The 24,747-nt window shown below is 38.8% G+C and overlaps 2 protein-coding genes and 1 long non-coding RNA gene across 8 annotated transcripts in view; 1 reads left to right on the top strand and 2 right to left on the bottom strand.

The window, feature by feature from the left end:
* CMSS1 (cms1 ribosomal small subunit homolog) overlaps positions 1-24,747 on the bottom strand; it is a 357,534-nt gene that overhangs the window by 310,062 nt on the left and 22,725 nt on the right. The gene's annotated exons all lie outside the window — the stretch shown is intronic.
* Positions 1-24,747, top strand: part of FILIP1L (filamin A interacting protein 1 like) — a 46,156-nt gene that overhangs the window by 9,286 nt on the left and 12,123 nt on the right. The window contains exon 2 of one of the 2 annotated variants that reach the window (XM_087439494.1): positions 17,265-20,043. In XM_087439494.1, the coding sequence (XP_087295620.1) occupies positions 17,380-20,043 (2,664 nt within the window). In that variant the 5' untranslated portion in view covers positions 17,265-17,379. Of the gene's footprint in view, positions 1-17,264; positions 20,419-24,747 lie in introns of those variants that run through there. The other variant, XM_004439948.3, reaches the window with a different exon arrangement.
* Positions 7,273-17,327, bottom strand: LOC147915107 (uncharacterized). 2 transcript variants are annotated; one of them, XR_015554417.1, is made up of 2 exons: positions 9,477-17,327; positions 7,273-8,053 (listed from the first exon to the last, which is right to left on the bottom strand). It is a non-coding gene; the product is annotated as an uncharacterized LOC147915107 (long non-coding RNA). The 2 variants fall into 2 exon arrangements; XR_015554416.1 differs by having other exon boundaries at positions 9,504-17,327.

Genomic DNA, 24,747 nt, shown 5'->3' with positions numbered 1-24,747 from the left:
TGCACACAAGAGGACGTGCAAAACACAGACCACAAAATGGTCAGATTCCAACAGATTCCAGAATAAAACTTTCTCACCTGTCTGTAATTAAACTTTACATAAGGCCCAAATTCTAGCTCTCCAAAACATCATGGGGGAGACAGAAACCAATCCTCCTCAGGAACTAGGAAAAGTGGGTAAGAGTAGATGGAGGATGCTCACTGTGGTTCATGATCTCATTGTTTGCTCAGCAGGAAGCCAAACCAAGCATCACCCTTCATCCTCCACTGCGCTGCCCTCGAAATACTATTCTCTGCTATTAATTGCTCCTAGTGCCCTTGCCCCTTATTGACTAATTTACTATAGCTAAAATGGGAGGGGGGAAAAAAGGAAGTTCTCTAGGGATCGGAATGTTTCACATTTTACACTCTTTGGGCTCCTGTCTACCCTGTTTCTCATGGCAAACTGTGTGACTTCAGTAGTCACAATAAAACATAAGCCTCTGTTGTTGTGGTTTCTAAATTTCTGAAGTTTGAATTCCCCACTAACAAGTTAGGAAGCGTTTGGTTTCCCAAGCATACCACGCTAGCCGCTGCCTCTGTGCAGGCCGCCAGACTACAAGGAGGTGAAACCCAGTTGAACTCATCCACTTTGGCACATGACTGTTGCCTGCTTCAGCCTTTTATGTTAAATCTGACAAACTGAACATCAGTGAATTCACAGATGAAAGCCAAATAAAAGAGGCAAGCCTTTTTTTTTCTTCAAAGACTTACAGGAACTAGGGGCTTAAAAAAAATTTTTTTTTTGGCTTAGAATAAGATTTGGAAAAGGATATACTCTTTGTAACTTTTTTAAAGGGAGAGAATAAAAAGAAAGGGCAACCTACCAAAGAATAAGTGTTAAGAGAAAGGAATTATACTAATCCTCCAAAATACCTATTTGCAATATCTGAATGAAAATAGCCTGTGATCTGGGAAGAGCAAAAGGGACTAATGAAGATTAAAAACAAAATTCTGCAGCTACATCAGAAAGCTTTTCTAAAGAATCCATTTCTGTTGCCCTCAATCCACTAAGATACAAAAGGAACATCTAAATATAAATGGATTTTGAGCAGAAAGAAAAATACATATAAATATTCTTAATAAGATCAAACACATACACTTGCACTTTTAAAGGTATTATGCCCTTGCAGTCTGCCTGAGAAAAGGCTGCCTGTTAAAAATATTTTCCGAGAACTTTAAGTTCCTTGAAATGTTCTACGGAAATGGTATTTATGACAAACCCACCTACTCTGGGGAACATGAGATGTTATTACTGGCAAAGTCACAATTTTTTCAACCGTCCAAAAATAATTATGAATTTTTGCCAAATGACTAACCTCGCTTTATTATTACAATGATTAAGAGAATATTTGCTAATGTCTCATGATCAAGGCTCAAAGTAGCCATGAACCTACAGAAAATACTGTGACAAAACAGTGGATTGCAAGTAGTGATTTCTGTGCCTTTGACAGGCAGAATATTACAACACACAAATTCAGTGGAGAGATAGATAGATAGGAGATAGATAGGAGGTATGGATGTATGTCATGGTGATGAGAAACAGGATTTGGAGTAAAAACTATATTGGCATTCTGTTTCTGCCAAATACTAGCAGGACTTTTGGCAAATTATTTAACTTCTCCGAGCCTCAGTTGCTTAATTTGTGGACATGATGAGGACAATAATACTATACTTGCCTCCTATGACTGTTTCCAGGACTAGCATGGTATATGGCATATAATAATTGCTCAATAAACAGTAACTCTGTTATTCAGAGACTGTAGAAGGAAGGAACTACTTACTATGTGTCTTGCTTACAGTTATACCTTTATTCCCTAACATGGTATCTAGTTCAAAAGTAGCATAGGTATTTGTTCAAATGTTTAACAAATATTTATTGAATACTGGTTAAGTGCCAGGTACTCTTCTTAAGCTAGAAATATAGCATTGAATAAAACAGACCAATAATTAACCAGTCATTGAATAAAACACACACACACACCGCTACTCACATGAAGTTTACATTCTAGTAGGAGAGACAAATAATAATCAAATAAGTAAAATACAGTGTGCCAGATGGTACTAGATGAGATGAAGGAGAGAGTCCAGTGGCTCCCTGGGGACGTGGTCAGTACAAAAGCCACAGCCCTGTTGTGTTTAAGGGAACAAGGGAGCTTGGTGTGGCTGGGGCAGAGTGAGCAAAGGTAGGAGGGCCAGGGAGCCAAGGGGGTGGGGGCAGAGAGTGCAGAATGAACAAATGAACACTGAAAACATGGGATGGGAGAAAGAGGAAACTCTTCTGAGGTCAGCACTCTCTCTGGGCTTTCTAGCATGTAGCCTGGTTAAGTGTAAAGAATATATGCTTTGCAGTCTGAATTTTTATTCTGGTTTGATTTTTTGTGCTGTTTGGTAAATTATTTAACCTGTCTAAATTTTAGTTTTTTGGTCCTTACCCTCCTCTGTAAAATGGGAAAAATACTTACCTTATAAGGTTGTTAGAAGGATTAAATAAGATCAAGTGGCACACAGTAGGCCCTCACTCTGCTTGTTTCTTTGTCTCTCTAAGCGAAGTCCCACACGGGACAGCAGCTTGGAATTGGAGTCTGGTCCCAGTTCCGGGGCTACCATACCAGTGGCCTTGCATGGTATTTAATCTGCCTGGGCCTCAGTTTCTCAAGTAAGAAAATGCAGACGCTACACACAGACATTATAAAGACAGATATACAACAATCAAGATGCTGTTATAAAACTATAAGCAAATAATATTACTATTACAATTTATCTTAATATTCAAAATTTCAAAACAGCAAAAGCATACGACTCCCATTCCTCTACGTTATTCAATTAAAAAATCCTAAAATTTTTAGCATCAAGAAAAATCTCGTAAAGATTTATTTAGCAGTTACGTTCATTTTCATTCCCTTTTCCTGCCCCTGCTTAAGAACACTGATCTAATGGAAGGATCTCCAAGAAATGTTTAATTGCAAAAATCAAAGTGCTGAACAGTGTATTTTATAGTAAGCTATGTTTTGTATAAAAAATGGAGAGAATAAGAATCTTTATTTGTATTTGCTTGTTTACTCATAAAGACACTAGAAGTACATATAAGAAACCAGTGGTTATAGGTTGGGGAGGGGAAATGGGCAGATGAAGGATGAGATGGGAGGAAGATACTTCAACAGTATACCTTTTAATATACATATTTTGAAATTATATATTTAGGAATGCTAATCTAAAATCTGAGACTGAAATGCAGACTTCCTTGAAAAGTTAAAAGTGGGCAAAATAAACTTTGTATAATTACAAAGTTAATTATTCCACAATATGAAAACCTCAAATGACCTGTTTCTCAAACAATTTGCATATCCTTCAACTTGTTACTTTGTATTTTTTTCTGAAATGCTTAAAAAACATTATAAAATATCCTCAATAGTCTTCTCCACATTTTTCACTATGGAAACCAAGTCTAGCAGTAGCACATACAGAAAACGACTTCCCTCCAGGTCTGTGCCAAATCAGTCAGCCCACCCTGCATCTAAACTTAGTCCCCAAGTAGTCAAGTCTAGGAGTATCTAACACCAGCAGCGAAAGTGCACATTCACATTCAAGGAACGAAGAACAGGGGTAAGATAAGCAGAACGTCAGAGAGGCTTTGGGAAGGTCAGCTATTAGAATCCATTGTGTTATGCTGGCATTTCACTGGATAATGCACACTCAAAGCATCATTCTCTTCCAGGAAGGGAGAAGACCTGTGGTGTAGATCTGTGAACAAAAGAGAAATGGAGAATACTGGCTGATCCCAAATACATTTGAGCAGCAGATAATGAAGAGTTATGAATATCAGAGACAACTAACACAATGAGATCTAACAGAAGTTTTCCATAAAATTAATTATGCCCTCAAATGGTGGTTCTCAACCAGAGGCGATTTTTGGCCCTAGGTGTTTTGCAATGTTGGGAGACATTTTTTGGTCATCACAACTAAGTTGCAAGTACTAGGTTACTTCTGGCATTCAGTAGGTAGAGGTCAGGGATTCTGCTAAACATCCTATGATGCACAGGATAGCCCCATAAGAAAGAATTATTCGGCCCAAAATATCAATCGTGCCAAGGCAGGGAAACCCTGGCCTAAAATGACAATCAGTATGGCTAGCCATGTGCATGGCTCAAAAGATCCATGAATGGCCTGAAGGCAGATCACAGTAAACAGATTATGGAATCATATCTTTCATTCTAGTGTGAGTTCTGACTCCTTCTCTGAGGTGACCCCTACTTTAGCCAGCCGACATGACAGAGGTGCTCTTCTGCACTGCCTCACCATCAGTATAATTTCCTACTTCTAATGGTAACCGATATGTATTGTGCCAGGCAGGATGCTAGGAGCTTTTGTATGGACTGTTTTATTTAATCCCTGGAACACTATTATAAGGGAGGTGCCAGTATTATCCCCATTCTACAGATGAAGCAAATGAGACTCGTAGAGGCTAAATTGCTCAGTCACACTAGGTAGAAGTGGGGAATCCCAAGATTCAACTCCCAAAATCAAGCTCAGAATCTGAATTTCTCCCCCAGCACTCCCCTGCCTCCCACAGTATTCCATTGCCTCTTTCCCACTGTGCTTTGGTGCTGGTGAGTGTCCTTGCTCCCTGTCAGTCATCCTGCTGGCTCCTTGCCACTCAGCCACCTATACTGTTTACTGCCATCTACTGCTGGGGTGGTAGGGAATCGGCAGTAGGAAGGACATCAATCCTATCCTAAAAAAGGCTACCTTGAGGCAAACCAATAAGATACAGAAGAACACAGATCACAAAGAGTACAAAATCAACCCCAGAAAGGGGGAGGAAGCAATGGAAAGAATGATAAACAATGAAAGTGTTAGGAACCTAGGGACAAGCCCAATTATCACCATCACTAACTTAAAGGTGGCTCTGCATGCCATGTACTAGGCAAGGCACTCTCAGGAGTACCGGTGCACACACGTTTGTGACAATCCAAGGCATAGCACATGCTGGGTGGCTTTTTGTTTCTCCCTAGAGAGAGACAAGGCAGCCAGGGAAAGGCATGGCTGTGGTAGGCCCAGGTAGGCCTTGAAGGATCAGGGAGATGCCCACCCGAAACTTTCAGTCTGCCAAGGACCTGAAGTAGGTTTTTTTTTTTTGTTGGTTTTTTGTTTTTTTGGTGTAGTTGCAATCAAAATGGAAAGTCTGGAAAACAACAAAAAAAATGTTGATCTGAGGAATCTTTTTCAAATAATTAAGAACCTCATTCAGAGTGTGGGGGGGAAGAACACAAAAAGAAAAGTCAGTAAGCTCTTTAGCATAGCAGTGTAGTCATAGTGACTGGTTTTTTAAAAGTTCCTTCTTGATAGCTATAATATATTCAAAGCAAAGCAAAAGAAATCCATCTGAGTAAATGGCAAAAAGAAAAATCCACCTGAGTAGATATTTTTTAATATGAAAAATTAAAATGGGGGATGGCAAGGCATAAGCTTAGTGGTATGAAATGAACATCCATTATCTAACAGTTCTTTCTAGAAAGCTCCTTAACTGACAATACAGCACTGAAGAAACACCACCACATAATTCAGGCTCTAAGTAATTATCCTGGTATTTACATGTGCTATCCTTATTGTCACTTCCCTGTTAGTTCCCATTTCCTCTCCCAGGCCTAGGCTGAGCACCTCCTCAAGTCTCCACCTGGCCCTTTGACTGGGGTGTGAAGAGTCTTTCTTAGCCCGGATTCCAAGGTCTTAAAATGAAAATATTCTCCCTTGTAGCCTTACTTCCTAAGCTCTGTGCCTGTGAGCTCTCAGACTGGCCTTATTCTGGTTCTGAAACCCCATCTTTCAGCAGTTTTTCTTTCCAGGAGACCCTTTACCTCAGTCAGTTCCTTTGCTCTTTTTTCTGCTTTTAAAAAAGAGTGAGATTTGCCCCAATCCCGATCCCTCTGCTCAACTTGAGCATTTCATAAGCTCTTCTCAGAATCCTGTTTCTCTGCTAAAAGCTCCGAAGCTCCTTATAATAGGTCATTTGACTATTTGCATCTTATTATTTCACGTCCCCTGACCCCTGGGGAGCCAAACAAGATTGTTCAGATGATGAAGAGTTCTGACTCACCATGCCCCATTTTTACCATATATTCCTCTGACACCAGCTAAAGCTTCCTTCCGAATCACATCATGCCCTAATTCTTGTTTCACAGTGAAGGAGAAAAGTAACCAGCTTGCTGGATCTGTACCCATTTATGCTGTCTCTAAATGATCTCAAGGATGATGACAGGATCTTCAGTAACAAGGACATAAAGCAGACATAGATGTACACTCATACTCGGCTAGCAGATGCCAAAAAAAGTGTTACTGTTCTTCCAGATCTTGCTGACCAAGTCTGATGAATCCAGCATTACATTATGACTATGGTATGCTGTAGCTGTAATTTTTAAAAAACCTTTGACTTGTGAGAGAAATAAAAGGAAGCAGCATACATAGAATAAAAAAGACTGGTCATAGCTATTTTTATGAGTGCTCCTAAAAATTAGACAAAACAGTAAAAAGTCCATTGAAGAAGCCGGGGCAGAGCAAGGAAACATAAATTATGGGCCTGATTACCAAGAACCTATCTCAGCCTAAGGCAGCTTCCCAGTAAATTCCATGTAATTACTCTGCACACTGCTTAGAACTCTGTGGTTATTTAACCGTGGACATAGCTGCTATCAATGCAATGCAACAATTAAAATTACAGATTAGATAAGAATTGCTAAAAGATGGAGTGGATATAATCATAACGAGACTATGAAAGTCTAGCCATAAGAGCAGATATAAAAATGAATACACTAGTGTGATGTGGGAATTTTCTGCTTAGTAATTAACATGTTATATCAGGAAGAAAAAGTGTATTAAACAAGCTCTGGAAGAATGGAGGTTTGAGGACTCCTGCTCTGGAGCCCTTGCTGACATGCACTGGAAATCTCTCCTCATTCTTTCCCAATAGGCTACAAATTCTTTGAGAACAGGAACCCTCCCCTGTTCATCTCAGTATAGCCCAGTACTAACTATAGCCTTTGTTGTTTGCAAATTAAATTAACAAAGGTCTTGCCATATTCCTAACATCAAAAGCTTTAAATTCAAGATCCATATAGCAAACACAGCGGACTGTTTGTCTCCTAAAAATGACAGATGAGAGGCTAAGCTGACTCTGAAGTTGTTCAGTACTTACAGGTTGACTTCTGCACTAATACAAACAACACAGTGCCATTAATGGCTTGTGGAATTGGTTTTATTGCTTGATAATCACCCCAAGTTTATTTAAATGGGCTAGTTATCTGAAAAACTGGAAAAGAATCTGGAAAAGTAGAAACATAATGGATGTCTTAGGGTAGTCAGATATAGATGAATGTTTCCTTTTCAGTTTCATTTGCTGTTGATGTAATGTTGCTTTTGTCATAAACAGATATATTTGTCCAGTAGAGCTCTAGACTCTGAGGAAAAAATTAAAGAACCACTCCTTTGTTTGCAAAGATGAAATAACCTAAGGAGAGTGAACGGCTAGGATATGGACATTTACCGCCTCTCTCTCTTCTCCTCAAACAAGCAAGCACCTGCAGTTCTAATGCAGGGATCTGAAGAAGGAACAGAAGGACATGTTCCAACAGTCTCGATTCTTTATAGAGGCCAATAATGTACTTAGAGAAGACCAATGGAAGAACCATTTACACCTCATTTTCTTAAATACCTAAAACCACGCACATGCTAAACACTAGAGCATCATCTTTAAAAAATGAATAAAATTACTTAGGACAATGCTACAGTGTTTTCCACAGGAAGGTATATTTGTTCGTCCTTTCATTCATTCAGAAAACATCCATTCAAGGCCGGCCTGGTGGCGCAAGAGGTTAAGTGCACGTGCTCCGCTGCGGTGGCCCGGGGTTCACTGGTTCGGATCCAGGGCGAGCACCGATGCGCCGCTTGTCAAGCCATGCTGTGGCGGTGTCCCATATAAAGCAGAGGAAGATGCGCATGGATGTTAGCCCAGGGCCGGTCTTCCTCAGCAAAAAAACAGAAGGATTGGCAGATGTTAGCACAGGGCTGATCTTCCTCACAAACAAAACAAAACAAAACAGAAAAACATTCATTTGGTACCCTCCACATGTAAGGGCTTTGTGGTAGCACTATGAAGACACAAGTGAATCAGACATGTGTCCTGTTCTTAAAAAGCTTATATTTTAGTAGGGTTGATTGTAATGTACATAAATAAGACAAAATCAAAAGTAGTGAGAATTATAAATTATTATGGGTATGACTGCAATCATAGCATTTATATACACATGTATATATATATAGCATATATACACACCATCTGTTTCATATGTGTGTTATACGATGCATATTACTAACACTCAACGTCTCACATAGCAGAGATAAAATATAGTCACACATGCGTGCTGACATGTGTGTGTAAATAAAAACTGAAAAGACCCTCTGAATGTACAGTTTGTAATAAAGAGCCAGCATTATGGTTAGTTCCAAAGAACATTCAAGATGACAGATGTGGTATTTTTGAAGAAACAAGGAACTGGTATTGCACATAATAATAGTGATAAACCACAGTAAGTTATAACAGTTCTGAGCCATAATAGAAACTCTGAAGAAAAGCTGTAATAAGGCACTGCTTTAAGCCAGTTTGGATTTAACTACCTCACATTTGTGTCCATAAAACCAGCTTCCACAACCTGTTTTTATTGGACAGAATTCTGCGAATGTTCTTATAATCCTGTGGTGTCAGTACTTGAACATGAATATGAGTACTCCAAGACAGAAGTCTTCAAACTGGGGTACACATACCCCTGAGGGTACACAAAGACTTTCCCGAGGTACAAGCATGGAGAGCTTTAAGGGAATCAATGTCTGAATCACAAGTCACACACATATATGCTTTCCAAAACCAATCTGCCAGAAAAAGTGTTTGTGCCCTAGGAATTTTCCAACAACCCTTTCAAAATAGTCATCTTTTTACTTAACAAAATTTTACCAATTGCGTCTCCCTGGGTTGGAAACCCCTCTGGTACACAGACAAAGGGACAACTATAGACTTACTCCTGAGAGAGTCCCATGAGAGCAGAGCAGCAGCAGCTTCAGAACCAACCACTGGATGGTGCAGTGCCTGTTTCTGCATCTGGGGACAACTCAGAGCAAGCCCCTATGCCTCATCTCTTTTAGAAGGGAAAAGGTTACCAGAGGGATGTGTATTTACACATTTACAATAGTCCTCCCTCATCTGAGGGGGATATATTCCAAGACCCCCTCGGAAAGTACCGAACCCTATATATACTATGTTTTTCTGGTCCATACAGACCTATGAGAAAGTTTAATTTATAAATTAGGCACAGTAAGAGATTAACAACAATAACTAATAATAAAATAGAACAATTATAACAATAGACTGTAATAAAAATTACCACAGACCTTAGCAACCTCAAGTCAAGAACTTACAGCATTTCACTTAAAGGAAGTACTTTATGGCTTTTCTTTGGCGTATCCAAATTGCCAGCATCACTGCTCTTGTGCTTTGGGGCCATTATTAAGTACAATAAGGGTGATGTGAACACAAGCACTGCGATACCGTGATAGTTGATCTGATAACCGAGATGCTACTGAGTGACTAACGAGTGGGTGGCGCCTACAGCCTGGATTAGCAAGACAAAGGGATGAGTCATGTCCCAAGCAGGACGTAGCAGGAGAGTGCGAGATTTCATCACACTACTCCGAATGGCAAGCAATTTAAAACTTATGAATTGTCTATTTCTGGAATTTTCCATTTAATATTTTCAGGCTCCAGTGACCGCGAGTAACTGAAACTGCTGAAAGCAAAACTGCCAGTAAGGGCAGACTACTGTACTTTTAAGCTGAAAAATGAAGTCTGACTTTTCCTGAATGTCTGATTTGGCTGACTGGTTTGCCAGTGATGACTTTTAGATTATATGGCAGATGTTAATATATATCTTTTGCAACTACTTAAACCTTGAATAAAAAATTCTAGATGCCAGGTTTAAAATGTGTGAGGGGGAACTTAGTTTTTAAGAATTCTTTTAGAACAAACTATCACAAAGAGAAATTAAGAAAACAATCCCATTTACAAAAGCAATAAAAAGAATAAAATACTTAGGAATAAATTTAACCAAGGAGGTCAAAGATCTATACAGAGAAAGCTATAAGACACTGATGAAATAAACTGAGGAAGACACAAATGGAAAGATATTCTGTATTTATGGATTGGAAGAATATTATTAAAATGTCCATATTACCCAAAACGATCTACAGATTCAATGCAATCCCTATCAAAATTCTAATGGCATTTTTCACAGAAATAGACAAAACAATCCTAAAATGTTTATGGAACCACAAAAGACCCCAAGCAGCCAAAGCAATCTTGAGAAAGAACAACAAAGCTAGAAACATCACACATCCTGATTTCAAACTATATTACAAAGCTATAGTAATCAAAACAATATGTTATTGGCATAAAAACAGACAAAAAGACCAATGGAACAGAAAAGAGAGCCCAGAAATAAGCCCATCCATACATAGTCAAGCTTCACTTAACGATGGTGACATGTTCTGAGTGATGCATTGTTAGGTGATTTCATCACTGTGCAAACATCATAGAGTGTACTTACACAAAGCTAGATGGTAGAGCCTACTATACACCTAGGCTATATGGTACTAGTCTTATAGAATCACTGTCATATATGCAGTCCGTTACTGACCGAAACGTCGTTATGCAGTGCATGACTATACGGTCAACTAATTTTCAACAAAGGAGCAAAGAACATACGGTGGAGAAAGGATAGTCTCTTCAGTAAATGGTGTGGGGAAAACTAGATATTCACGTGCAAAAGAATGAAATTGGACCCCTATCTTACATGATACACAAAAATCAATCAAAATGGATTAAAGATTTTAACATAAGACTGGAAACTGTAAAACTCCTAGAAGAAAACATAAGGGGTAAGGCTCCTCGACATTAGTCTTGGCAATGATGTTTTGGATTTGACACTAAAAGCAAAGGCAACAAAAGCAAAAATAAACAAATAGGACTACATCAAACTAAAAAGCTTCTGCACAGCAAAGGAAACCATCAACAAAATGAAAAGGGAACCTATGGAATGGGAGAAAATATTTGCAAACCACGTATTTGATAAAGTGTTAATATCCAAAATATACAAGAAACTCATAGAACTCAATAGCAAAAAACAAAATTAAAAAGTGGGCAAAGGACCTGAATAGACATTTTTCCAAAGAAGCCATACAAATGGCCAATAGGCACATGAAAAGGTGCTCAACATGACTAATCATCAGGGAAATGCAAATCAAAACCACAATGAGATATCACTTCACATCTGTTAGAATGGCTATTATCAGAAAGACCAGAAATAAGTGTTGGCGAGGATGTGGAGAAAAGGGAACCCTTGTACACTGTTGGTGGGAATGTAAACTGGTACAGTCACCATGGAAAACAGTATGGAGGTTCCTCAAAAAATTAAAAATAGAACTGCCATGTGATCCAGCAATCCCACTCCTGGGTATATAGCCAAAGGAAATGAAATCACTATCTTATAGAGATATCTGCACCCTCCCATATTCATTGCAGCATTATTTACAATAGCCAAGGTATGAAAACAACGTGTCTAACAACAGATGAATGGATAAAGAGAATGTGATATAGGAAAAGGCTGGTAAAGGGATACAAATCAGTTATAAGATGAAATAAGGTCTGAGGATCTAATGTATAACATGGTGACTACAGCTGATAATACTGAATTGAATAACTGAAATTTGCTAAGAGAGAAGTGTTCTCACATACACGAAAGGTGAATAGGTCAGATGATGGATGTGTTACCTTGGTGGGAATCCTTTTACAATTTATATGTATATCAAATCATCATGTCGTACACTTTAAGTATTTTACAGTTTTATTTGTCAATTATACCTCAATAAGCTGAAAAAAAAGTAGGTAACATTTGCTAAAGGGAAGTGCTATGATTAGGAACAAACTAGTTGTACATAATAAAAAATTATGTTAAGAGATATAAGAGCAAACACTTGAAAACCACTGCTCTATGAGATATGAACTAAAAAGAATGCAAGCACAATGATAAATGAGAATTTTTCTTTAAGTTGATGGTTTCTCTAATACAGAGTGTTCCTTTGTATGTGGAACTGTATGTGGGCCAGGTCCATGCAATAGCTCATGTTCTTTTTTTTTTTTTTTTTTTGTGAGGAAGATCAGCCCTGAGCTAACATCCATGCTAATCCTCCACTTTTTTGCTGAGGCAGACCAGCTCTGAGCTAACATCTATTGCCAATCCTCCTCCTTTTTTTCCTCCCCAAAGCCCCAGTAGATAGTTCTATGTTATAGTTGCACATACTTCTAGTTGCTGTATGTGGGACGCGGCCTCAGCATGGCCTGACAAGCTTTTGTCATGCTTTAAAAAATTTTTTTTTATATTTATTTATTTTTCCCCCCAAAGCCCCAGTAGATAGTTGTATGTCATAGCTGCACATCCTTCTAGTTGCTGTATGTGGGACGCGGCCTCAGCATAGCCGGAGAAGCGGTGAGTCGGTGCACGCCCGGGATCCAAACCTGGGCCGCCAGCAGCGGAGCGCGCGCACTTAACAGCCAAGCCATGGGGCCGGTCCCAGCTCATGTTCTTTGTTGAAGAGGCAGTATGGTGGTAAGGGGAAACAGCACGGGCTTTGCCCCTTCCTGACCTTTCTGAGCCTCAGTTTTCACGGCTGAAAAATAGACACAATAATCCCAAACCCTAAAGCTTACCATGAGAATTAAAACCAACAGATGTATAGACTTAGCTCAGTGCTTAGCAGCACATCACTGGCACTAAATAAAGGTAGCTATTATATATTCTCCTGTATTTTAGTCTTTAGGCTATGTGAGGAAAATCACAAATTGGAACTAAAATTATTTACTGCCTTTTTAAGGTGAAAATTTAACTACTGACCCACCATGTAAGATATGCATTTTGAGTCATTTTTTCAAGTAATGTGGACAGATTTTAGCTAATTTAGTCATGCTCTCTTACCTGATATTCTCTGTTAAAAAGTGGATGGCCCCGTAGGTTAGGAATAGAAGCTGTGTCCACAGATTAGGTTGTAATCAATAATGAACAACTGGCTGAGTTAATATTCAGCCAGAATACCATTTCCAGAAAACATATGACATGAAAATAGTAAAGCCTTGCTACCCATAGTCAGTCCTGGCATCACCTGAGAGCGTGTTATAATGCAAAATTTGAGGCTCATCCCTACCTGCTGAATTGGGATCTGCAATTCAATAAGATTCCCAGATAATTCAAATGCACTTTCAACTGTGAGAAGCACTGGTAAAGAATAGGCCATTATCTGGGAAGATAGTCACCAGGTGTATATGTAACTCAGGTGCGAACTTTCCGTTGCACCTGCTTAATTAAAGCTGAGAGAGGCTGAATGATGGAGAGTCTAACTTCTAATGATAGACTGACATATACACATGTCCATAAACACACACACAGATCAGTGGTTCTCAACTGGGGGCAACTCTGCCCCTCCTAGGAGACATTGGGCAACGTCTGGAGACATTTTTGGTTGGGGAGAGGAGGGGTGTACTGGCATGTTAGTGAGTAGAGACCAAGGATGCTGCTAAACATTTTACAGTGCACAGGACAGCCCTCTACAACAAAGAATCATTTGGCCCAAAATGTCAATAGTGCTGAGGTTGGAGAAACTCTAGCATAGATTGTACAAATATCCCTGTATAAAGGCAGATTAATTGGAACTATTCATGTAAAAAGGAGCAATAATTTGACTACACAGCTCTGAGGGAATGAATTTCATATCTAGACATCTCAAGGTCTATGCTGCTTTCAAGGTTATGAGTACCCTGGTTAAAAGCTCTCAAAATCATTTATCTGCTTTTGCTAGCAAACCCAGAGTCAATGATAATCTGTATTAACATATAAAGTCAGTCAGCATCAATGCCTAAAACCTGTTAATATGTAAAGAAAAATAATGGGAGACAGAAAATTAAGTTACCCAATCCTACTGAAGAAGGAAGCGAGCTTAGGACGCTCAACTCCACACCCTCCTTACCCAAAGACACCAATAGTCTATACCTTCATTATACACGTCCACAATCCCATGTCTGCGATTTCAAAAATCTAAAAACTACACAAAGTTTCTGGTAAATTGTGGCAGCAAAACTTCTCCTTATCTGAACTCACTTGGCAGCAAAACCTGAATCAATGTGAGGCCATTTATTATCTCAGTTATCCCACTTAGTGTAACTATTCACATGGTTCACTGCAGAAGTATTCAGAGGCTTGCTTAGGAGGTGGTGCTGCCACAGGCCTTATGGAGCTGTTATATAATATATGGTGGATGCTTCTTATTGCCTTTCTAAAACTCTAGAATTTTGAAAACATTTGGCTTCAAAATTTTTGGATAAGTGATTGTGGACCTCAAATGACTAAAATACAGTCAACACTCAGCAAATATTTACTGAAAGCATTCACATATATTTGAAAGAAAAAATATACCTCGCCAAATATATGTGTGTCACACACACACATATACACATCCCTCTGCATTAGTAATCAGCAATGTGCTTCCTTATTTAGGGCACTGGGCACAACAGGCCAGGCTTGCAGCTTCAGATCCTTTAATAAGGACCAGCTAACTCTGTAAAGAAATGCCATTCCTCAACCATAAACTAACCTCAAACTTGAATCTTCAAATGCTCCTATTTCCCCCCTGACAGGCTTTATCTGACTAGCCTGTTGACTGTCCTATGCTGTGCTCCTGGGACGGGCCCCGGGAAATTGCAGGTTGTTAGCAAACAAGTGTAAGGAAGTGCTGAGAGCAAATGTATTCAAATCATCAGTTCTTTGTGCCCACCTTGTAAGATGGGGCTTGGGAACAGATGCTGATGCTAACTGATTTCCAGAAACCTTGAAAAAGTTTCTGGATACATGAGCTTGCACCACATTGAAAAAGATGCATCATGCTTTCTGCTGAAAACACTGAACACAGTGGAAACAACTGAAACTTCAAAATCTTTTTTTGCCAGTTATGGCACTGCCAAGATTCACTAATCACCAGTCAATTTTAATGCTCTTGTCATTACACTGCTAAACAATCTTCCCCCTCCCCCCCTAAGAAAACATATCTCCTTCCCATGAAAATGAAACAGCACATGGTTGGTATTATTTAATAAGTTGAAAAGATCCTGAAAAGTTTTTGTGAAACTGTTCTCTAATAAAACTCTAAGAACTGATGTAGAGAGGGGAAAATATTTCACTGCAGTTATGCTTAGCGCATTGTTAAATATGATTCTAATGCTAAGGTGGGAGGAAGAAGCACTTTGCCAAATTTTCTGTAACTATTTCGCCACCAAAGCAGTTTACCCGTGGATTCTGCCACTTGGTTGTGAAGTCCCATGACCATTCAGGAGGGAGCCGCCATGTTTCTCTTCTCAGGCTCCCAGGTGTCAAATAAGGAGTGGGACAGGGCCAGTAGCCACAGGCAAGCCCCTTGCCAAGACTGCAGATGAGATCCTCATCAACCCCCAACCCAGCATTCAGCCCAGCTTCTTCAGAATTTCACAGGCGGAGCAACCCTTGGGCCAGCCTCCTGTCAGGTTCTCAAAACAGGAAAAACTAAAAGTGGATCCTCCCCACAAAAAAGTTTGGGAATTCTCACATTATACAATTATTTTAAACATATTCCTCTTGTGTAGTGTAATTACAGAAAAGAACAGATTAGGATCTCAGAAAGGACTCTATTTCCAAGAAGACTGCCTCAAATTAGTTTCCTTTTAAAATGTCCTCTCAAATCCTTAAACAACTTTCAAAAAGAAAGTTTTGTGACAAGGATTAAAGACATGCATTGGATAATTAACTCATTACTAATAGAAAAGATATATTAAAATATTATGAACTCTTTGATCAGAAAACAAATATTTATAACTTTTCATCCATGACAAATCCTTTAGTTCACTTCTTTGGGGATTCCATTCTATTTTAGCTTCTGTATAACAATACTGTAAAGCTGTAATTACATCCTCTATAATCAGCCCATTCCCACTGTAATTAAGAGTGCCACAAATTTAAAACTATGACCTCACTACTGAGGAAAAAAGTGTGTGGAAGAGATAGTTTATATTGCATGTAAAATGCTCTCCTGTTATGTGAACAAATTCAAAACGTAAAAGAAAAAATAACGTTATAATAGAATCATCATGTACGAGGGAATCACTGATAATAGAGTTTTTCCTCCATCGTTTCTAGCATCTGACTCTCATCAATAAGCTCTTTCCTGTCAAACCTCATGCTGTTCCCATAGGTTAGGAAAACTTTAAACCCTTTCAGATGCCTCTCAGCTTCCCTCGTTCAACTACCATCCACTATGGGGATAAAGATATATGTGATGTGATTCCTGACACAATGTCATGCTAGTGTAAACCAAGTTTTAACTTGCAGAGAGGTCCATCCGTGAAGTGCATAACTTCTAAGCAATGTGAATAAAATTTGATCTTAACTAAGAATCAGGAAGTTGTGCACCAAACATTAAGGTACCACATTACATGGTTTAAGCAAACCATTTGATAAATATAATAATAACTACATTAATAAAAAAGAACAACAGCAACAGCTAACACTTATCAAATGCTTACTATGTGCCAGTACTCTGAGAATCTTAGATGAATTATCTCATTTAATTTTCACAAACGGCCCCTGAAATAATACAATTATTGTCTCCATTTTTCATGAGGAAACTGAAGCTCAGAGATGTTAAATAACTGTCTAGGTTAATTAGCTGGTAGAGTAGGGCCAGTGTGGAAGACAGATCCAACCGAGTCTCAGGCTTGTGCCTGTTTTTACAGCCTTCAGGTTAGATAGCCTGCTAATTATGTTACACAAGAAATTTAAACTAAATATTCTTGCCTTTATTCTTCTAGGAAGGCTCCTGGTGAACTGCAACTGTTACCAATCACTGAAGGGTTGGGGGGAGGTGGGTAGTGAAAGCAAAAAAGCAACCTAGCTGTTTATCAAGATTCTCCTCCCCCATCAAATTCAGGAATTCCTTTCCATATTCTGTATGAGCTGATACAGTCTTTCTAAATTACATAAATGTTTAATCACAGCCAATAATTTACTAAAGCACCAATCACAAAATAGAATATACTCTTGTATTTTTCAGATTAAAGAAGCTGATTGACCAAGAAACTGAGTCCCGGGAGAAGAAGGAGCAAGAAAAGGAGAAGAAGGTCACCGCCCTGAAAGAGGAGCTGACCAAATTGAAGTCTTTTGCTTTGATGGTGGTGGACGAACAACAAAGGCTAACAACACAGCTTGCCCTTCACAGACAGAAAATCCAAGACCTAACCGCAAGTGCGAAGGAAACACATGCTAAACTAGCCCTTGCTGAAGCCAGAGTCCAGGAAGAAGAGCAGAAGGCAACCAGACTAGAGAAAGAACTGCAAACACAGACCACAGAGTTTCACCAGAACCAAGAAGCAATTATGGCGAAGCTCACCAATGAGGACAGCCAAAATCGCCAGCTTCGACAAAAGCTGGCTGCACTCAGCCGGCAAATTGATGAGTTAGAAGAGACAAACAGGTCTTTACGAAAAGCAGAAGAGGAGCTGCAAGATATAAAAGAAAAAATTAACAAGGGAGAATATGGAAACTCTGGTATCATGGCTGAGGTGGAGGAGCTCAGGAAACGTGTACTAGAAATGGAAGGGAAGGATGAGGAGCTCATAAAAATGGAGGAGCAGTGCAGAGATCTCAATAAGAGGCTTGAAAAGGAAACATCACAGAGTAAAGACTTTAAACTCGAGGTTGAAAAACTCAATAAAAGGATTATGGCTCTGGAAAAATTAGAAGATGCTTTCAACAGAAGCAAACAAGAATGTTACTCTCTGAAATGCAATTTAGAAAAAGAAAGGATGACCACAAAGCAGTTGTCTCAGGAACTGGAGAGTTTAAAAGTAAGGATCAAAGAGCTAGAAGCCATTGAAAGTCGGCTGGAAAAGACAGAATTCACCCTAAAAGAGGATTTAACTAAACTGAAAACACTGACTGTGATGCTGGTAGATGAACGGAAAACAATGAGTGAAAAATTAAAGCAAACTGAAGATAACTTACAAGCTGCTTCTTCTCAACTTCAAGTGGAGCAAAATAAAGTGACAACAGTTACTGAGAAGTTAATTGAGGAAACTAAAAGGGCACTAAAGTCCAAAACTGATGCAGAAGAAAAAATGTACAGTGTAACCAAGGAGAGAGATGATCTAAAAAACAAACTGAAAGCAGAAGAAGAGAAAGGAAATGATCTCTTGTCCAAAGTTACTATGTTGAAAAATAGGCTTCAATCCTTGGAAGCAGTTGAGAAAGATTTCCTAAAAAACAAACTAAATCAAGATTCTAGTAAGTCCACAACAGCATTACACCAAGAGAACAATAAGATTAAAGAGCTCTCTCAAGAAGTGGAAAGACTGAAACTGAAGTTAAAGGATATGAAAGCCATTGAGGACGACCTCATGAAAACAGAAGATGAGTATGAGACCCTAGAACGAAGGTATGCTAATGAACAAGACAAAGCTCAGTTTTTATCTGAAGAGCTGGAACACGTTAAAATGGAACTTGCCAAGTACAAGTTAGCAGAAAAGACAGAATCCAGCCATGAACAATGGCTTTTCAAAAGGCTTCAAGAAGAAGAAGCTAAATCAGGGCACCTCTCAAGAGAAGTGGACGCACTGAAAGAGAAAATTCACGAATACATGGCAACTGAGGACCTGATATGTCACCTCCAAGGAGATCATTCAGTTCTGCAAAAGAAACTCAATCAACAAGAAAACAGGAACAGAGATTTAGGAAGAGAGATTGAAAACCTCACTAAAGAGTTAGAGAGGTACCGGCATTTCAGTAAGAGCCTCCGTCCTAGCTTCAATGGAAGAAGAATCTCTGACCCTCAAGTATTTTCTAAAGAAGTTCAAACAGAAGAAGCACTAGACAATGAGCCACCTGATTACAAGAGTCTCATCCCTCTGGAACGAGCAGTCATCAACGGTCAGTTATATGAGGAGAGTGAGGACCAAGATGAGGACCCTAATGATGAGGAATCTGTGCTGTCCTTCAAATGCAACTCATCTACTTCCTGTCCTATTAACAGGAAGCTATGGATTCCTTGGATGAAATCCAAGGAGGGCCATCCTCAGAATGGAAAAATACAAACTAAACCCAATACAAATTTCATGCAACCTGGAGATCTAGTCCTAAGCCACACACCTGGGCAGCCACTTCATATAAAGGTTACTCCAGACCATGTCCAAAACACAGCCACTCTTGAAATCACAAGTCCGACCACAGAGAGTCCTCACTCTTACACAAGCACTGCAGTGATACCCAACTGTGGCACCCCAAAGCAAAGGATAACCATTCTCCAAAATGCCTCCATAACACCAGTGAAGTCCAAAACCTCTGCTGAAGGCCTCATGAATTTAGAGCAAGGCATATCCCCAATTACCATGGCAACCTTTGCCAGAGCCCAGACCCCAGAGTCTTGTGGTTCTATAACTCCAGAAAGGACAATGTCACCTATTCAGGTTTTGGCTGTGACTGGTTCAGCTAGCTCTCCTGAGCAGGGACGCTCCCCAGAGCCAATAGAAATCAGTGCCAAGCATGCGATTTTCAGAGTCTCCCCTGACCGGCAGTCATCATGGCAGTTTCAACGTTCAAACAGTAATAGTTCAAGTGTGATAACTACTGAGGATAATAAAATCCACATTCACTTAGGAAGTCCTTACATGCAAGCTGTAGCCAGCCCCGTGAGACCTGCCAGCCCTTCAACACCACCACAGGATAACCGAACTCAAGGCTTAACTAATGGGGCACTAAACAAAACAACCAATAAAGTCACCAGCAGTATTACTATCACACCAACAGCCACAACTCTTCCTCGACAATCACAAATTACAGTAAGTAATATATATAACTGATGACCTTCACCCTCATCCAGTCTATACTGATATTATTGCAAGGAACTCAATCCTTTTTAATGATCCCTCCACATCCCCAGAAAGACTGACTGAATTTGTACTTTGGGAAGGTTTATGCATGAACTATCCAACAAGAGTATCTGAAACTAACTAAGTGTTGCCTGTGTAGTCATACCAAGTGTGCACTTACTGTATATCTTTTCATTTACATACCTGTATGGAAAATATTTAGTCTGCACTTGTATAAATACATCTTTATGTATTTCATTTTCCATAACTCACATTAATTTGACTGCAACTTGTCTTGGTGAAATACTTTAACACCATAAAACAGTAAATAATTTGTTATTTTTACCATTGCTTGCTGATTTTTCTTTTGGTCATTTTGTGTTATATTTTTGCATGTACAGTAGAATTTTATTTCCTAATCATAATGTCTATTAATTCTTCCTTAAAAACAAACAGGAACTACTTCCCATTTATAGTCAACTTCTGATCACATGTTAGAGGAGGAGGAAGCGGTTCAAATAAATAAAAATTTATGTCTCTTTGATTTCCAAGTGAATTATGAGATCTCTCAGGAGCAAACTTAACTTCATGCTTGAGATGTATTTCAATATCCCTAGTGCCTAGCACAGTGCTTAGGAACTTAGGGACTTAAATGTTTACTGATAATAATTGAACAAAATAATGTTAAATAATTTGCTTTTGTGAGCACATATAAGCTGATGCTGAAAGTAAAAAGCTTTGAAATGTGACAGGAAGCCATAAAAATCACATTTGGAAATACAAGTTACCTTGTGACAGGAAGCCATAAAAAACACATTTGGAAATACAAGTTACCTTGACAAACAAGAGTCGACTGTATTTCTACCACAGACAAAAACCTGCGTAAAACATATATGTCTATCTCCAAACCTGGAATCAGACACTATGACGTATGTTCTTGAACACTCTGCTTCAAAGCCAAAATGTCATTCTTGTTCCTTTTTCCTGTTTGGTTCTCAAAATAGTTTCAATTACTTAAGGTAGGTGCTTCCTACCTTGCTTGTAAGCGGGCTGCATTCAGAAGCTTACAACTTAATCGTAGTTTTTTTTTTTTTTTTTTTAACCTCTCAACAAGCAAATAAAAGCCAAAGATAGTTACAAACACAAGTTACAGAAAAGGTATATTTTAAACAAAATCATATAGTATGTTAATTGAAGCAAGTTTCTGCTGTGATTATTGTTATGCCATTTACAAGGTAGGAGAGAAAAACTCAGCCAAAGCATCCTAAGAATTCTGATACCCGGCTCATGGGACTCTGAGCATAATCTGTACTTCTGTAGCAGAGAACAACAGCTTTCAGAGGAACATTTTAAATTACAAATCTGATCCCCAAGTCACATTCCAAAAAGATGATTTCAGTCAAAGTAGTTCACTGCCATTTTCCCTTTTCCAACCTCATAACTGTTAATTTAGTGCGGTCAATTTTATTGCCAGTTATTGATTTTAAACACAATTCATTTAGACACCCAAGCAAACTGTGAAGATCTTTAGAAGTAAAAGAAATCTTTCACAATTATCCTCCTTTTCCCTGAAAAATCAATTTAATGATAGCCAAGCGAGGATTTGTTGACAGAAACAGTTCCATGGTGATGAACTGTAACACCAGTGCCGTGGGTTTGCATCATCATTAAATAAATCTGGATGAAAGTTGAGGGTAGTGATGACTGAGAAAGCTTCTGTTTAGACAAACTTATCTTGGGAATCGGCAGTGACCCAACTGTATTACAAAATACATGATGGTCTAAATGTTTTTCAAAACTACAGTAGTCCCCACCTCATACGCAGGGGATACACCCCAAGACCCCCAGTGGATGCCTGAAGCCTCGGATAGTACTGAACCCTATATATACTCTGTTTTTTCCTATAGATACAGACCTATGATAAAGTTTATAAATTAGGCACAGTAAGAGATTAACAACAATAACTAATAATAACTAATAATAAAATAGGATAATTATAACAATATACTCTAATAAAAGTTACCATAGATCTTAGCAACCTCACCATACAATTTTTTTTCTTTCCTTAAGTAGAGAACTTCCACCTTTTCACTTAAAGGAAGCACTTTACAGCTTCTCTTTGGCATATCCGAATTGCCAGCATCACTACTCTTGTGCTTTGGGGCCATTATTAAGTAAAATAAGGGTTACTTGAACACAAGCACTGTGATACCTTGACAGTTGATCTGATAACTGAGAGGCTACTAAATGACTACCAGGAGGGTGGCGTATACAGCATGGATTCGCAGGACAAAGGGATGAGTCACATCCTGGGCGGTACTGACTGGGATGGTGCAAGATTTCATCACACTACTCAGAACGGCGCACAATTGAAAACTTACTTATTTCTAGATTTTTCCATTTAATATTTTTGGACCACAGGTAACTGAAACTGTGGAAAGTGAAACTATGGATAAGGCGGCACTACTTTATTTTTATTTTTAAGTCACTTCGGGCTAGAACTTTAGAGGGAACTACATCATTTTACATCTTTCAAAGTAGACATTGACAATGCTGCTGCATAAGATGTTTTTCTAAATAATAATCAAGACAGGGTAAATGCAACATTTTGGAGAGTAGTGATCAACTGGTCATAAAATTATGAACAGAAACTAAAAAGAATTAAAGAGGAAAGTCTTTCCAGTGCTTCCCAACCTTTGTCACATAATGGCACAAACAGAAAACATGTTTCCACAGCACTGAATACAATGGATAAAGAGGCAGAGATGACCAGCCAAGGGACTCCTGTCACCCCAAGGTTCCTCCTGGGTGCCCCAAGTGCTGAGGGGAAGATCCATTCTTGGCACACCTGTAACAGAGTTTGAGAAGCTCTGGGCTATTCATTAGTCCATCCATTTTGTGAGGATTCAATTTCTTATGTGAGCCAGAGCAATTCTCCACAATAAACACAAGTCCTGTGCTCCATGTTATAATGCACAAATTCTCATTCATCATCTGCTCCAGATATTAACTATAAATAGGCTTCCCCAGTGATTAACATTACTGGAAATTTAACAGACTTTCAAGGAACCAAACTTCTTTCAGAGGTTCCTCTACTGGGAGGATTACTTCAGTATAATTCATATTAGCATCAAAATTTGGGAATACTCTCATATTAATAACATATAGACTATTAAAGTGCTACTAATTAAAGTTTATGGTAAAGACAGCATAATTTCTGGAAAAAAGCATCTTCCCTTTTCTGTAATATCACACAGAAAATGGCACATAGATTTTTGGCCTTTAATTTCAAAAGTAATTTTTTATATCTGTGTGTGTGTGATTACAGAACTTTCTTTTTCATTCACATACAATCACAGAAGGACCTTGAAAATTAGAAAGGAGAGAGAAGTGACACTGGAAAATCATCATATGAGATATGTGAAGGTGGAGGGTGAGTTTAGAGGATATACACATCTGAAAAAATAATATCTTCCTTTCATTTCATTTCATCTGAAGTCCCAGCTTCAGAATCAAGTTTCATTTTACTCAGTCCCCCTATTTCTTTAACTTTTTGAGCTGCAGCATCATATCACAGATTTGAATGATTTTACCACATCCTTCTTTCAACAGCAGTGGCAACACTTTCCCCATGAGGATGTCATGCTCTCTGGAGGCACTGGCAAAACTAAAATCATCACCCTCAGAAGGACAATATGCATTACTATAGTTGGATCTTTACATATAAAGAAAAATCTCTATATATGTTCAAGATGATGACAAGATTACACACACTCTCCTCAGAAGGTCTCCACAACTACATTTCACAATGCCAAGATATTAGGCGTGGGGTCTTCATGACACCCAAAGGATAAAATTAGGTTGCACAGTGAGATGGTTATAAAACGGATATCTAACTAAAATTTCTTAGACTTGTAGCCCAACGATTCTGTGATCGTTATTGACTGAAGTATAACTCCACATAAAAACATGTTTTTAGTAGCTTCTCTGATTCTGAATCTTTATAAAGTAAGTCTCCTTTGAAACTTGTTAGACAAAGGGAAAGATATTTAAATGAACAATATTCTAGTTTCCCCTATACCTTGGTTTCTGCTATTGTTAAGTCTTTTTCCTCCAAAAAAATCATTTTGCTTTGCAATCCTAAGAGAAAAGATAATTAGGCAAAAATGCATGCCCAAAACCTTAAGATCAGTGTTTCTCAAAGTAAAATCACATTTATGAGAATCCCCTGATGTCCCACCCACAGCTATCAAATCGAAATCTCTGAGGGTAAGGCCCAGAAAGCTGCATTTTTAATAAGCTCCTCTGCTGATTAGTATGCACCCAAAAGTAGGAATTCCATTGTTTTAGAAATTCCTATATTGATAAACATTAGCAAATGTGTTCTGACTGTAGTCCCGCTCTATCAGAATGAATTACACCTATCCCAGGAAGTGTGACTTTTCTGCCCTCTAGTGGCTGGCATGACAAACAGAAGGCTTATTCCCCAGGTTTTCTTTTTATTCAAAAGAAAAGCTCAACAAAAACTACTATTTTATAGGGTGGGAAGGTTCCCAGTTTCATAACTGTAGCAAAGCATAAATGCCTGAATCTTTGGCTGAGCGGCAGCAGACTGTCTGACACCTACAAGTTCCGTTTCTCCCTCAGACCCCAGGCCCTCAACATAACCCTACA

The sequence above is a fragment of the Ceratotherium simum genome, chromosome 15, assembly GCF_057802395.1.
Source record: "Ceratotherium simum simum isolate JZ-2026a chromosome 15, ASM5780239v1, whole genome shotgun sequence".
NCBI lineage: Eukaryota > Metazoa > Chordata > Mammalia > Perissodactyla > Rhinocerotidae > Ceratotherium > Ceratotherium simum.
This window is presented reverse-complemented; position numbering and strand designations above follow the sequence as displayed.